This window comes from Gambusia affinis, linkage group LG06 (assembly GCF_019740435.1).
Source record: "Gambusia affinis linkage group LG06, SWU_Gaff_1.0, whole genome shotgun sequence".
In the NCBI taxonomy this organism is placed as follows: domain Eukaryota; kingdom Metazoa; phylum Chordata; class Actinopteri; order Cyprinodontiformes; family Poeciliidae; genus Gambusia; species Gambusia affinis.
In genome coordinates this window covers 20552778-20567576 of record NC_057873.1, presented here as the reverse complement: position 1 = coordinate 20567576, position 14799 = coordinate 20552778, and the positions used below count along the sequence as shown (strand labels likewise).

Sequence of the window (14799 nt, the reverse complement as noted above, 5' to 3'; positions counted from 1 at the left end):
TAACAATATCTATGAGCTTTCTGCCGATTTACAATTGCAAATTATTGACTACACATGCAATTTTTGGTCTGGTCATCAAAAAGCTCTGATGAGTCCCATAGAAAATTTGTGGGCAGAGCTGAAAAGGTGTGTACATGCAAGACAGTCTGTAATACTACCTACACCGGTTCAGTCAGGAGAAATGGGCTGGAAAAAATAGCAAACTATTGTGAGAAACTTTTGGAAGGATCACCAAAACATTTGACCCAAATCAGATAGCTCAAAGGCACTTCTAGCAAATGCTAAGGACACTTAAGTTATTTTCAGAATGTAAAGAAAGGATGGAGATTATTTTCTTGTTGTTTTGGTATTTAACAAATAAAGAATTTTGGTAGACCTAACAAACCTAAAACAGGAAAGGCTTATTATGATTCAATTATCATCTGTGGGAAAGAATGGCTATATAACTCTTTAAAGACTGAATATATTCATCTGGTGTGAGCTGTAAACAAACTAGCACTCAATGTATACTCTTTGTCTCTTTTTACAACTTCTAACATGACAGGCAAAAACCTGGAAAATCGCCCCAGGCCTCAGAAACAGCTGTCTCAGCCAACGCTAGGAGCGGTTGAGCTAATGGATAACAGTCGTCTGAGGGGCAGCCAGTCCAGTGAGGGCCCCGAACTCACTCATTCCTTATCTGTGTCATCTCCAAGTAACACCACCCACAGTGTGGATGCCAGCCGAGACGCTGATATTGGTGAGCTTTGATATGGCTTATTTAATTAGAATATTAAGGTTGTCGATCTGGGTTTTGCCGCATTTTATTAGTTTAGCATAATAAAATAGCCTTTACTTTTGGGAAGTTTAATATGTTTAATAGCCTTGTAGCCACTTTGTAAAGTGGTCATAGTTTCAATATTCTACTGTTTATGTCTACGCTTTGAGATGGTGAAGCAACATATATGTACATGCAGAAATATAGTCTTTGAGGTAGCATAGGAATAAGCTTGATATAAAGTTAATCATTCCCATTTTGCTACACAAATCACCACCAACTGCAAAAATATAGTTCAGAGCGCAATTAAAAGCAATCCAATCTCAACGTAAATATCAAATTGTTTGTTTCATGATGTCTTTTGGTGTGAAACCAAATTAAATTCCCTTCAAATTCATGGAATTGTGAACCAATGAACAGATTTCCACTTCATTATTACAACTCCCATTTGTGTTGGGGAAAAGGAGTAAAGCAGTTCCAGAGGCAAAATTAAAAAGCATAATTATCAGCAAGCAAACCCTCAACTGATGAATCTGTTGCAGCTATTACACTTTACACTCCAAACATTGTGGAACTGCATCGTGCCAATTTTGAGCTGCAGGATTACAATCACTTTATGGCAGCATAACACCATTATGTCAGGATGCCCACAAAAAATATATCCCACAAAAGGGTGGTGCAGATTGTATTTGTGTATTGCATGTTCCAAAAACCTGTGTGGGCAAAGGATGTCTGCATGGGACAGATTAATGCAGCTGAACTCCTGGCAATCGTTATGCAGTTAGAGCAAAGTGAAAACCACCATTGTTGAGTTGCGCAGTCGAATAAAGCTGTCTAAAACTTTATTTTGATGGTTTTCATTTTCATTTTCACTGGTGTTTTGTACCACTCTAAACAGTAGCATGCTACTGTCACGGTGGGAAATAAATTAACAATATAATTACCATGTTATGGAGGGACAGAGTTCAAAAACATATTTTCCTCCTTCAGAGAAATATCCTCCTGTAACTTTGTGTTGCTCATTTAAATGAAATGTAGTATCACTGATATTACCAGTATATTGCCAACTCCATGTTTTAATTTCAGCTTTCTTTTATGGCCACTCTGTCGTCCGACACCATCCACAACAACAGTTAAAATCCTCATTTAAATAGGACGGTCTGCACCACCATGACACCTGTAATCAGCTGCATGCACAGTTTTTGTAGCATCAGCTCGATGGGACCACTAATTGTTCATACCGTTTTTGTTTTAACATGGATCTTTTAAAATGAGACCCTAATTCTTAACTCCAGTCTTATGACCTCTGCCAACCATCCTGTTGAAATTTCTCCACTTCTTTTGTTGACTACAAATTAAGTTATTTAAGTCGGTGTACGGCGTAAGCACACTAAACTTTTGAAGGCAAGCTAATGTATGCGGTTCAGTTTCAGGTGGGACTCCAACATCAGCCCCCTCCAGGCTGAGTGACGGTCTTCAGGCTGATCCTCTGGATGGATTAGCATTCCCTGATTCAACTGAGCTTTATCCCATGGAGAAGTTACAAGAAGATGACAGAGAAAGTGACAGGTGTGTTTTACGCATTCTGTATCAGAATAAAGACGATTTCCCATTTTTTGTCAGTGATTAATTTGACAAAATCTTATTTAGAGCTCATGACGGGACACCAAAGACGGTTAGAAGGTGAGTGCAGAAGATCCATTTGACTTTGGTGTTTGGGATTAATCTGAAAGGTAAAGGGAGAAATGAAAAGTTACCTTATTCTTGTCTTAGACTTGAGGCATTGGGTATTGGAGATGTCCAGAGCGAGGATGATCAGGGGACAGACTCTGAGCTCGATCCCCACAACTGGCAGCAGCTGGTGGGACGAGAGGTCCTTGCGGGACTCAGGCCTCAAGAGATTAAGAGACAAGAAGTTATAAACGGTGAGTGCAAACAGCAGCCATTGGTCCATAAGTCTTTTTCATGTTTAATGTACTACAACCACAAATGTATTTTACTGGAATTTCACATGCTACCGCAGGGCTCTTTGGCACCTCCACTGTGGCTCTTATAAACCCAAATAGTATTGTGTGTAAATATAAAGGCAATATATGCTTTATGTTTTTACGTCAGCAACCTATCTTCCTTCATTTTCCACATTTATGGGAAGGGCTCAGCTGGACTCTACAAAACAAAGTAAAAAGCCGTCAGGATTTATTTTGTCCTAGAATCTGAAAAAAGAAAGCAATATTAGTATAAACTCCTTAGCTTTCAAAATAGAATTGCCACCTAGTACATATTTATAATGTCTTTTTATAAAGCAATGTTTCTTTTCAATGAAACGATGTTAAATCTAATATCTGAAAATGGAAAGAGATTCATACACTTGCAAGCACATCAAGACACGCCTTTCAACCTAAACTGATTGGTTGGAATTATTAAAAGAAGCAGCCAAGAAGTCCTTAGGAACTCTGGAGGAGCTGAAGAGAGCTACTTCCATAGTGGGAGAATTTGTCGACAAGACAATTATTAATTGTGCACACAATAAATCTGGCCTTTGTGGAAAATTATCTAGGAAAAAGTAATTACTGCGCACTTCGCTGGCAGACCAGAGTCATTCCTAATAGCGATACAGCAAGATGCTCTGGTCTGATGAGGCCAAAATTTGACTATTTGGTCCAAATTCAAAGCACTCTCTTTGAGAAATGCCCTCTGAGAAGGACAGTGAACTTTGAAAACAGCTAGTGAAACATTCTCGTGGCAGCATTGCACTAGTGACGATGCTATTCTTCAGCAGGGACAGGAAAGCTGGGAAGCTAAATGAAGGCAAATGCTGAGCAATCCTGGATGAAAACTTATCGGAGGCTCGAGACTGGCTGGCAGGTTTACCTTCAAGCAGCAACAACCCTTTGATCTAAAAATTGAATGGTTTAGATCGGCGGTTTTCAAAGTGTGAGTCGCGCCTCCCCTGGGGGGCGCCAGAGCACTTTAGGGGAGGCGCGGTGCGAGGGAAAAAGTAAACCGGAAAAGCTATCTGCTTGCTGTCTACTGATGTGAGAGAAACGTCTTTTACGCACACGATCAACTCTGTGGATTTAGGAAAAAGTTGGTACTGTGGGGTGCGCGTGTGGAGCGGGGATCAGTGGAAATGTTTCCCACCTTAGAGGATGTTTTGGCCAGTGATGTCAGTAACGTTACTGACGTCGGACCACTTTTTTCCATAACGAGTAATCTAACGCGTTGCTATTTCAAATCCAGTAGTCAGACTACAGTTACTTATCAAAATCATTTTTGCGTTACTATCTTCTTTTGTTATTTAATCGTATTTCCTCTACTCGTCTTGTCGAGTGACCGACGTCTCTATGCAACAGAAATGTTAAAAATGGGGGGAGATGCGCATTTTGTTGGTGGAAAAACTGGAACTATTTTCAGTTTCTGTCGCCAAGTCCGATTATTATAAGCGGCTTTGGGCTTCATCTTTTAAAAGTCGCTTGCAAATTTAATGAGTGGCGGGTTGCGCCTTTTTGGGCTCGTTTTTGAACGTGAAGTTGCTCATTTGGGCTTGGAAATAAGCAGAGACTCATAATAAATCCTAGAATTTGTCAGCAGGCATTGTGCTCCTTGTAGGGGGGCTCACCCTTTCATACTTTGAAAACCCCTGGTTTAGATCATTTTTTCTAAAGTGCCCAACATCCCATCCGACTGATAATGAGCTATTTTTGCAAAAAAAGAACAACCAAAAATGTCAGTCTGTAGATTTGCGAAGCTGGTGGACAAAAAGATCAAGAGATATGAATACTTTTGCAGGTCACTATGAGAGTGTACTCACTATCTAATCTTCTGCTCTGAGTTAACTACTTTCATGTTGTCCACAGAGTTGTTTTATACAGAGCGTGCACATGTAGGGATGCTGAAAGTTCTGGATGACGTCTTCTACCAGAGGCTGTCCAAAGACGCAATCCTTCCTCCTGCTGACATCAAGAACATCTTCGCCAACCTGGAAGAAGTCCTGCAGCTGCATGGTACACTCAATAAAACAACTCTTGTTCTCTGTAACTTTAATTCATAATAAGACACTTTGACGATGCATTTGTCGAATTTCAGTTTCAATACTTGAGCAAATGGCAGCCATACGGAGGAGAAATGATTCGTTGGTAATAGATCTTAGGGGGGACGACTTGCTCTCGTGGGTGAGTCAAAGTTGTTTCTTCTGGTATCGTTTCTTTAAACCGTGGTCCCAGCTTGAATGATGTAGTCGATACAAACTGTGCACACAGAAACAGGGAATGTTCACATTTGATATTATGCCTTTTTTTTTTCCCACACCACAGCCTTCAAAGTCTGTTATGAGCATTTTATGTGTCAAACTAATTGAAAGTAAGCCATAATTGTCAAATGAAAAGAAAATGGTGTTTGCAGTTTACAACTGTTTCCAGTCTTGCCACAGAATCTGGACTTTGACTGAGCCATTCTAACACTTGAATATGCTTTGATATTAAAAAAAAAGAAAAGTATAGTATTATTTAACTTCTTGTCTCTTTCGGGTTATTTTACTCATAAGCTCTGATTTAAAAAAAGGGAGATTTTTATTTATAAATTTTTAGAAAGCCTTGACCTTTACAAATATCAGCTACTTTGAGTTAAGTGTAAAAAAAAACCCCAGACAGAAACAATCTTTAGTAACAGGGAATGTTTCCACCATGGAGAACAAATGGAGGCTTGTTTCTTAATGATGTCAGAAGATGGCCTGGATTTGGCCAACATCTACAAATCTCAATGGCTTTCCTTACATATTTGATATGAGGTAGTCAAATATCCAGTGCCAGGCTCGTCTGAATCCCTTGTGTGGGGAGATAAGGAGGGCATCGAGTACCACATTAAAACTTAAGCTGTCCGTGCTCGAAGGTCATAAGTCAGGCCACTTTCTTGGAGTCAGCTGCTCGTGTAAAAGATTTCTGTTACAAATGCCTCTGACCAACTGAGCTCCTCTTCATCTCTGCTCTGTAGTTCAGTGGTGCCGAGGAGGAGAAGATCAAGCTGGCAGTGGGAACATTTTGCAGTAACCAGCCGTTTGCACTGGAGATTATCAAGACCAAGCAGAAGAAAGACTCGAGGTTCACCTCATTCATTCAGGTACTCGTCGTGCATCTCACTACATTGTACAGGTATTTTTTTCCCCAAAATATATTTCACTATGTAAGGACACCTGACTTTTATTTATCTATTTTTAGGAAGCAGAGAGTAACAGGCAGTGTCGAAGACTGCAGCTAAAGGACATAATTCCTGTTGAGATGCTGCGGCTCACCAAGTACCCCCTGTTGATAGACAACATTGTCAAATACACAGGTGCAGTCATGCTGACGCAGGGTTTTTGTTCATCTTCTAATCAGGTTCTAGTCTGTGGGTTTATTGTCTGCTTTTCCTCTTTTAACTGGCTTTGGTAATTATTTTATTAACCAAATTGCAGTAATCTCATTTTTTGAATAGTTTTAATTAGTTAAATTTGGGATTATTATATTAAGTAAAGAACACAAATTGCCAGTTTGGACCAGAAGATTGTTTAGAAAACTGTCCATTGTGGTCTGTTCTATATCTAGTAAAGCTGTTTCCGTTTTTAGTTTGCAAGTAAAGTCAGAAATGTTCATATTAAGAAAGTTTGGCGCCAAAAACTGTTTGCAGCTTTTATATTTGAGATCTAAATGACCAATACAACTGATATACTGTAGATAACCCTGGTGTACTATATATTTGCAGAGTTATGTACCGGTAGTACTCATTCTGGATAACTTGTTTGGTGCATTTTGATAAATGTACCAAACAGGGTTTAAAATGTAAAATTTGATCACCTGAAATATTTCTTGCATCTGTCTGTGTGGAAATCTTTATTTAAAAATTTTAATACAGTATAAAAAGTGATTAATATTGAAAACCAGCTCTTGAGTTTCAGTAAAGCGGTGATAAATGACATTTTGTTGCAACACACCGACTGTTAATGAAGTACTGAGACTAGAAGACAGATTATCATTATAATGGTCCTGCAGAGTGAGTTCACAGTTCCGGAAATGGGGCACCAATTATTTGGGCCATCATTTTATTCTTAGCACGAGTTTGGATCTCACATGAGGAGAAAGCCTTAATGATAAAATATGACCAGCTCTTATAGGAGCATAATGCCTCCCGTGCTTTACTATATTTTTGTAAGAATTATGTGTCCATTACTTACTTCCTGTGTTAATGGACACAGGAAGTATTAATTTGTCTGGAAGTTCCCCAAGGAACCAGAGTCCTTACTGCTTGATGTCGTAATATTTTTCAGACGATCCAGTGGAGAAGCACAAAGTTAAGCAGGCAGCAGACTGCTGCAGAAAGATCCTTAGTCACGTCAACCAGGCTTTAAAAGAGTCTGAGGACAAACAGGTGGGGTTTTTTTTTAATGTGTTATCATGTTAAGTTTTCTTCCTGTGTTTCCTTTAGATTCCTTATTTGGAGGAAGGAGACAGTTCTTTAGTTTTTCTGGCAGAAACAACCCCTCTCCATATAGCAATCTTCTTTAGCAAGCCACTTTCTCATCCTATTTTTCTGTTTGTTCCTACAGAAATTAGAGGACTACCAGAGGAGATTGGACCTCTCCTCTCTAAAGCAGACAGATAACCCAGTGATCCTTGAGCTAAAGGTGCACTTGTTTGTCATCCACCACCATGAGCACTGTGAAACATGCACTGGATAAAACCAGATGAGTGATAGGTCCACCACCCTTAAATCTCACTTATTTATTTTTTTCTGCTGTGCATCCATCAGAACCTGGATTTGACCAAGAAGACACTGATTCACGAGGGTGTTCTATCATGGAAAATGAACAAGGACAAGACTATTGGTTTGCACTGATTGTTTTTTTTTTTTTATATTATCATGCTCTTCATAGAACCCGCAGTGTAACTCTACTACACCAATGCGTATGTATGAAAGTGAATGGATGCATTCTGTCTTTCCCTTTCAGAGCTGTACACGCTCCTCCTGGAGGACATAATTGTTCTGCTACAGAAACAAGACGAGCGTCTGATCCTAAAATGTCACAGCAAAATCCTGGCAGGCACCCCAGATACAAAACACACCTTCAGCCCCATCATTAAACTCAGCACTGTTCTGGTGCGCTCTGTGGCTACAGGTCAGTTTACAATCTCCCCGGACTCTCCGCTACTGAAATTTGTAGGAATAGTCCTTGAACCCGGGTAGCTGCTTAACCTTATCATAAGAGATCGGTATCTGGTGGTTTATGTCTGTTGGATTTTTTTTTTTTTTTACCTTTTGTCACTTCATAAGATGAACTTTAAAGGATTTTATTGGGATTAAATGTGATAGACAAGCAAAACGTGATGCAGTGCGAGTAAAGTCGTTATTTGAGCTCCTTTGAGTCACTACTTGGTTGAACCACCTTTCGATGCAATTACATCTGCAGGTTTTTAACGAGATTGAAGAAGAAGGAAAATAAATACCCAATAAAAACACTGTTTCATGGTTGTAAATCCTTTTGCAATTTATTGTCCAGATTGTCACTTTAGGCTCCTTTGACAGAAACCTAAACAATCCAACCTTAAAGCCTCTGATCACTCTCTCTCCTGCCAGACAACAAGTCCTTCTTCGTCCTCTCCATGTCTGACAACGTTGCGCAGATCTACGAGCTCATGGCGCCCACAGTCTCAGATCAGAAAACGTGAGTCCAGTTTCCTTGCGATGGATTCATTTGACATTTTTTGCCACGGTTGCTTATCTTACCGAAAAGTATTTTTCCTCCTCCTACACAAGGTGGCAGACTCTGATCTCCCAAAGAGCCGATACGATGAAGGTCAAACCTCACAGCATCATACCGTTACCTCAGACTGAGTATGCTTCCTTCTCGTTTTGTAATCCAGTCTCGTCAGATAGCTACCAGGGTTTCGGCTTGTTACAGAGTTAAGTTTCTGTCTGTGTGGGTGTCTTAGTGGGGAGAGAGACGGCGTGGAGATCATTACAGCAGGTGTTAACAGACTGAGCAGAGAACAAGACCGCACATCCACTGGCAGCACGCAGTCCACAGGTAACTGAAGCTGCTCATTTCTACCCACCCATCTTGCAAAACATTTCCGTCCACGCTGCAGCTGTGTAACTTCAATCATCCATCTTTAGATAAAGAGAGCGGCCCGCCCTCTAAAAGTACCCCGCAAGGTTCTCCACCTGCTGGTAACCCGTTTGAGGAAGTAAAGGCAGACGTGGAGGAAGAGGAAGGTTTTCTGGACCCAGAGCTTTTGTGTGAAGTATCTGAAGTTGACAGAGAAGGAGACTCGTTCGATGTGTTCCCCTCAAGGGCAGACGAAGCACTAAAAACATGTAAGTCCTCTGGATACATAAAGAAATTAACTCGCAGAGTTCTTAAATTACAAAACCAGTCATTACTACTTGTTGGTTTCTTCAGTGGCCGCATTAAAGCAAGTCCTGGTGAACCAGCTGATGTCCCAGGAGGCAGCACAACAAACCAAACGTTCCACGGGAGTCCGTCTGCTAAGAACCACCTCTTTGCGGACGCCGACAGACAACCGCGCAAAGGTGATGGTTCACAACGGCTCCGAGAAGAGCAGCTCTAAGGCAGAGGACCTGGCTCAGGACCTGGGGTCAGGGGACACTGGATTCTTTGATTCTCCTGAAGACTATGGTATGAGCAATTAGAAAATTGATTTTTTTTTTTAAATTGTGTTTGGAAATTTTTCGCGGTAGATCATTTTGATTCTGCTTGCAGGATGTTTAGTCCTGGAGAGTTACGGAGGACAAGGGGAGAGCAGCACAGACGACGACATCCTGGCATCAACCCAAGGGAAACAGCTGAGGACGTCACAAGGCTGTGCGGCCGACTCCGGCATCAATTTGAGATTTTCTTCAACGTCACAGTTCGGCAGCCTCTCCACTTTCAGCAGACAGGTGTTGTCTCATCTTAGACATCTTCAGACCAGCCTCGGCTATTTAAAGGTACTCAAGATTACTCATTGTTATGTATTCCCAGCTCCTCAACACATCATTTAATCCTGGGTTCCTGCACAGATTTAGAAAGTCTGAAAAAAAGTGTTATCCAGGTCTGTTTAAGTATGGAGAAAGTTTTGTGTTTCCAGACTCTATTCTCCATCTGAATGCGATAACAATGCAGTGTTCGATTAAAATAACAAATAGATGATGTAGTCTTCCATCCATCTCACCGTATATTCATCCATCAATCTTCCTAAAAACTAACTTAAGTATTTACCAATCTATCATTTAGCTGTTCTTCCATCCATTTCCATCCAATCATTCCCGCCTGTCTGTTTGCTTGAAAATAGACTGATAACTGTAAATTTGAGTGTAGCAAAATATCGACCTGAAAAACGTGTAGGAGCCTTGAGCCTTGACTAATAGCAGGTCATAGACAAACATAGTTTGACATAGCAACACCTTTTCTTCCCATTTTATAGGACGTTGAGACCAAGTACAATAATCTAATACGCCAAAGGACAGATGGGTCATCGACAGACACAGATGGAAACAAAGGTATTCACGGTTAAGCGTAAATCCTTCACTTTGAACCATTTCTGTTTGCCCTTTTTCTAATTTTCCCATTCAATGTTGTTTTTACTCAGAAAAAAGATAGTGTGGAGGTCAACGCCGCGGCTTTTGACTTTGGTACCATGGAAGAAGTACCGACTCGCCGTCTGTTCTTTCTTCTCGAGTCCTGGACTTTCTGGACGTCGTATAAGCTTGTCCTTTGACTGCTGAGCTCTTCTTTTTTTTTTTTTTTTTCCTTCACCCACAGCCACCGCAGGGAATAACAGACTTAAGTGTGAAGCAAATGTTTTTGAAGGGAGAATTCATTGGTGTGGTGCCATGCTATCCCTTTCTCAGCACAAGGCGAACAGGGAAGTGGGATTGCCCCCGAAAACCTCAACCCCTTTCTACCATTGAACACCAAATTTTCCCCTCTAAACTCCCTGCAAGAACGAGAACTTATACCAAAATGTACAAAGATGTGTGTTTAGAATATATATATATGAAACGCAAACAAGAAAAGGAAAATTTTAAGATAATGTATTAAGATTTTTTTTTATTCCCAAGATGTATTTATTTTCTTTCTTTTTATTTTTATTTTTTTAAGTGTTTCCCAAATTGTTTGCATGCTATTGGCCATGGTGTGTTACCTTTTTAGCTGCTTATCCTGAACGGGTCACACATGGTTGGCCTGAGTTGCACGCTAGTATACAAATGCTCTAGCGTACCTTGATGAGTGGCAGCACTATATCCTGACTGATAGAGGCCAGAGTTGCACGAGTGATGGATAAATCCAGTGTATTAAAACTCCTGAACATTGTTAAAGTCTAGAATTTAACAGTCTGGTGTTAACTAGAATGAAGAGTTTTTAGGCTCTGATCTGGTCCTGTTGCATTTCTGTGCTGATTCCTTTCTTTCCCCTCTGACTCTTTTCTCCTTTTGTGTGCGTGACTTCCCTCTCTCTCTCTCCCCCCCCAGTGAACTTTTTTGGGTGTCATCTCTTTCCTCTTTCAAGCAGCCGAGTGGCGCTCAGGCTTATTTATCCCTTCCCACACTCTATATGTCATGCTTCCTGTTGTGCCTCTGGTTATCTTGCTCTGTTACCCTCTCCTACAAGGAGCGGTCATGCTCTCTCTGTATCAGCTTCTGACAGAAATGCTGCTTCCTTCTGCTACTGTTGGTGATACTGATCTGACTGCCCACATTTTCTAATAATGTCATGAAGTTCATCATATAGTGTACAATGATCAAGTTGGAAGGTTATTCATAATGTTACAAAATAAAAGGTGCCATGACACATTGAAAAAGAAGTCAAAATATTTTCTTCCTTGTTTTCTAGATGGTTCTTATATTGGAGTGATAGAGTAATAACATCTGAACCCTTTTGCATTTTGCCATGGTAAAATCTTAATGTAATTTAGTCATTTTATGGAATAAACTAGCAGAACATTGTGTATAATTGTCAAATGAAAGAATAGGTATTTGATTTTACATCTAAAACAGAGCTTTACAAAACAAAATTTCTCTAATTATAGTCGCAACGCTTCTGGGGTATGTCTCTACCAGCTTTGCCTATCTAGAGATTTGGGAATACCAGTTTTGAGATCTTCCTACAGATTCTCAATTCCATACATGTGTTTAGACTTTGACTAGGCTACTGTAAATGATTTGATGGATTTGTTTTGAAGGATGAGCCTTTGCCCTGGTATCAAGTATTTTTTTTTGCTAATTGCAAACCTTCTAGTATAAATCTCCATATTTCCATAATCTCTGACCAGCATACCTATTGCTGCTAAAGAAACATGAAATGCTGCCACCTCTATTTTTCATGGTGAAGAAGCTTAGTGATGTGCAGTACTTTCTTTCCTCTGCTGATAGGATTTAGGATTTTGTATGAATTAAGTTGAGTTTAGTTTCATCTTACCAGAGCACTTTCTTCTACATGTTTGCTCTGTCTCCTACATGACTTCTGATGTTAAAAATTTAAGAATTTGTTTTCTATCTTGGCACTGGCTTAAAAATCTCAGCAACTTTGATCCTGATCTGTCTCATGTGTCGATAATACAGTTTTACTTAACGTCGCCTGACAAACCTTTTAGGCCTTCACACAAGAGTCAATTATACTGGGAGAAGATTATAGACAGGAAATCTTAATTTAAGAAAGTTGTGGTATAACATGACAAAGTGTGGAAAAGTTCAAGGAGCATGAGGTGATCCTCATTGTTACTGATCTATTTTATTGATAGGATTATTTTTCGCACATCTTCAGTAACAGGAAAATAAAATATGATGGACTGGCCTAACTCTTAAAAAGAGGCTGCTATGCTGAAGAATGTCCCGTTGGTAAAATTACTGATTTTAATCTAAATAAGTGAACTATTCAGACAGGTTATTTATCTATTGGTCTTCAACTATTAATTACAGAGACAATATTAAACTAACAGACACTGCTAAGCCTATTTAATTCATCAGATTTCCAATACAGTTTTCTTAGCTCATAGTGGGATTTGTCACCATTGTAAAAGATATGTCTACAAGTTATCATGTATCAGTAGGCTACATGTTTTATCTGCTATCCTTATGTATAAGTCATTTTCGTACAATTACGTAAATGACTTCATGTCCAGACGTCTTCATACAGTAGCCTTCTACATTTCAATGATTTGCTTGTTTTTTTGTTTTTTTTTTAAGATCAATCCATTGTCTCCGTTTGTCCTTGTGGTGTCTCATGGAGGCTGGTGTCTGTCTCCAGCAGTCATTAAGTGAAAGGCCAGGTACAGCCTGGACAGGTTGCCAGTCCATCTTGAAATAACATATAGACAATATACCTGCTGTAAAAAAAAAAAAAAAAGCATCTTTTCAGGATGACTTGCCACCACTATGTTTTACAGGATCATAGTTTATGTCTACTAATGAGTCAGCAACATGGATTTCCTCGGCCTTGTACAGATCTATATTTGTTCTCTTGATTCAAAATTTCAGCTCCCGACACTTTCTTATGACATATCAAATATCTGTAACAGCTTTTATTATTTAGGATTTTTCTCTGAATCTATTTAATTCTTTCTTTTATTTTTTGCTTTTTCATTTACATGAAACAAACCAGCACAAATCCTAGCTGGAAAGATGGACTTTAAACTAAAATGTGGTGAAAATGAACAATTTGTTTTCACATCAAATAACTGTTCCAAGTCGTAATACCCAGATGGGAAAATTTAGCATTTTTTTCATTTAGTGGATAGGAAGCAATTCATTGGTTTAATTGTGTTTGTTTGGTGGCGAGGATTTTGAGCAATATTCCCACTCAGTGTTGGTATTTTGAGAGCTTTAAATCTCTTTTCTTTTTATTACTCAATTAGTATTTAAATGCTTCCTTCCTTTAACGTGGGAAGTCGAAACTCGGAGCTGGGTTTGACGTTCTAAGAAGTCGGAAATTCAACATGGCGACGCGACGCCCACAGACACCGTCGTTGACGTCCAGTCCGGTAGGTGGCGGTAAATGCATCTTAAGTTGGTTTGCCATCCGCCAATAAAATTCAAATCTGTCCTGTTTGGTTTTACACGCCCGTGGAAGTTCTTTACAGTACTTCTTACAAACGTGATTTTAAACACTACTCTCTGAAAGCAACCACTTTAGATTTGTTTAGCTTGCATTTGAAGGCGCTACTCGTAACACTAATTTTAGACGCATTCTATGGTCTTGTATAGTAAGCATGTTTCCATCGCAGCTTAGTGACGTGGGGAGCGTCCACAAACGCGGAGTCAGTCCTACAAGTCTTAACTGCGGGTAGTGGAGTTGCTCCCAGTTATCAAGTGGAAAATCCAACTTCAGAGGCCGTTCCAGGTGATTCTTCCGACTGAGAAGCCGGAATTCCCATGCTCCGAATACAACTGGAATGCAGCATATTGCTCAACATGTACCCACGTCTCGGCTTGAACACACCTGAGTTGCTTGAGCTGGTCATCAGCAGGCTCCTGCAGGATTAGTGACAGGCTCAGGAGTCAGCTATTAGAGGTGTGTCAGAGCAGGAGCTTATGTAAAACATGCAAGACACCATCCCTTCAAGAACCAGGTTTGCCCTCCCCTGCTCTACCTCTTATGTAAATCTAAAACCCAGTGTTCGTGGGAATTAAGTTATTCTAAAGCGTGTGTAAAAAAAAAAACGGGTTCAGTTTCAAAGTAGGATCCCTTTAAATGCTAGTTTTCTGGAGTTTATTTATTTATTTATTTATTTATTTATTTATTTATTTATTTATTACAATTCTGAGTATTCCTTCTATTTTTGCATGTTTTAAGGTTGACCATGCACGTGTTTCCCTGCTTTATCACACCTGAATCAAATAAATGTCATAAACAGACCTGTGCAGTACTTTTACTTATATACTGAAGTAATTAAACCACTTAATTCAGGTGTGTTGAAGTGAGGAAACAACCAAAAGTTACAGGAGGATGCATGTCTCTGCTGGTGTTAATGCTAAGGTAAGAACATTTGTTTACATCTTGGGTAGGTATTTAA

The 14799-nt window shown here is 39.7% G+C and overlaps 1 protein-coding gene across 4 annotated transcripts in view; it reads left to right on the top strand.

Moving 5' to 3' along the window:
• Positions 1–11584, top strand: part of arhgef12a (Rho guanine nucleotide exchange factor (GEF) 12a) — a 55681-nt gene extending 44097 nt beyond the window's left edge. For all 4 annotated transcript variants that reach the window (XM_044120579.1, XM_044120578.1, XM_044120582.1 and 1 more), the window contains 20 exons: positions 545–739; positions 2185–2326; positions 2408–2440; positions 2531–2682; positions 4615–4761; positions 4844–4929; positions 5747–5872; positions 5971–6085; positions 7056–7156; positions 7335–7412; positions 7538–7613; positions 7737–7904; positions 8363–8450; positions 8543–8620; positions 8719–8813; positions 8903–9103; positions 9189–9425; positions 9510–9736; positions 10213–10288; positions 10378–11584. In XM_044120579.1, the coding sequence (XP_043976514.1) occupies positions 545–739; positions 2185–2326; positions 2408–2440; positions 2531–2682; positions 4615–4761; positions 4844–4929; positions 5747–5872; positions 5971–6085; positions 7056–7156; positions 7335–7412; positions 7538–7613; positions 7737–7904; positions 8363–8450; positions 8543–8620; positions 8719–8813; positions 8903–9103; positions 9189–9425; positions 9510–9736; positions 10213–10288; positions 10378–10388 (2432 nt within the window). In that variant the 3' untranslated portion in view covers positions 10389–11584. The remainder of the gene's footprint in view (positions 1–544; positions 740–2184; positions 2327–2407; positions 2441–2530; positions 2683–4614; positions 4762–4843; positions 4930–5746; positions 5873–5970; positions 6086–7055; positions 7157–7334; positions 7413–7537; positions 7614–7736; positions 7905–8362; positions 8451–8542; positions 8621–8718; positions 8814–8902; positions 9104–9188; positions 9426–9509; positions 9737–10212; positions 10289–10377) is intronic.
• The last annotated feature ends 3215 nt before the right edge of the window (positions 11585–14799 follow it).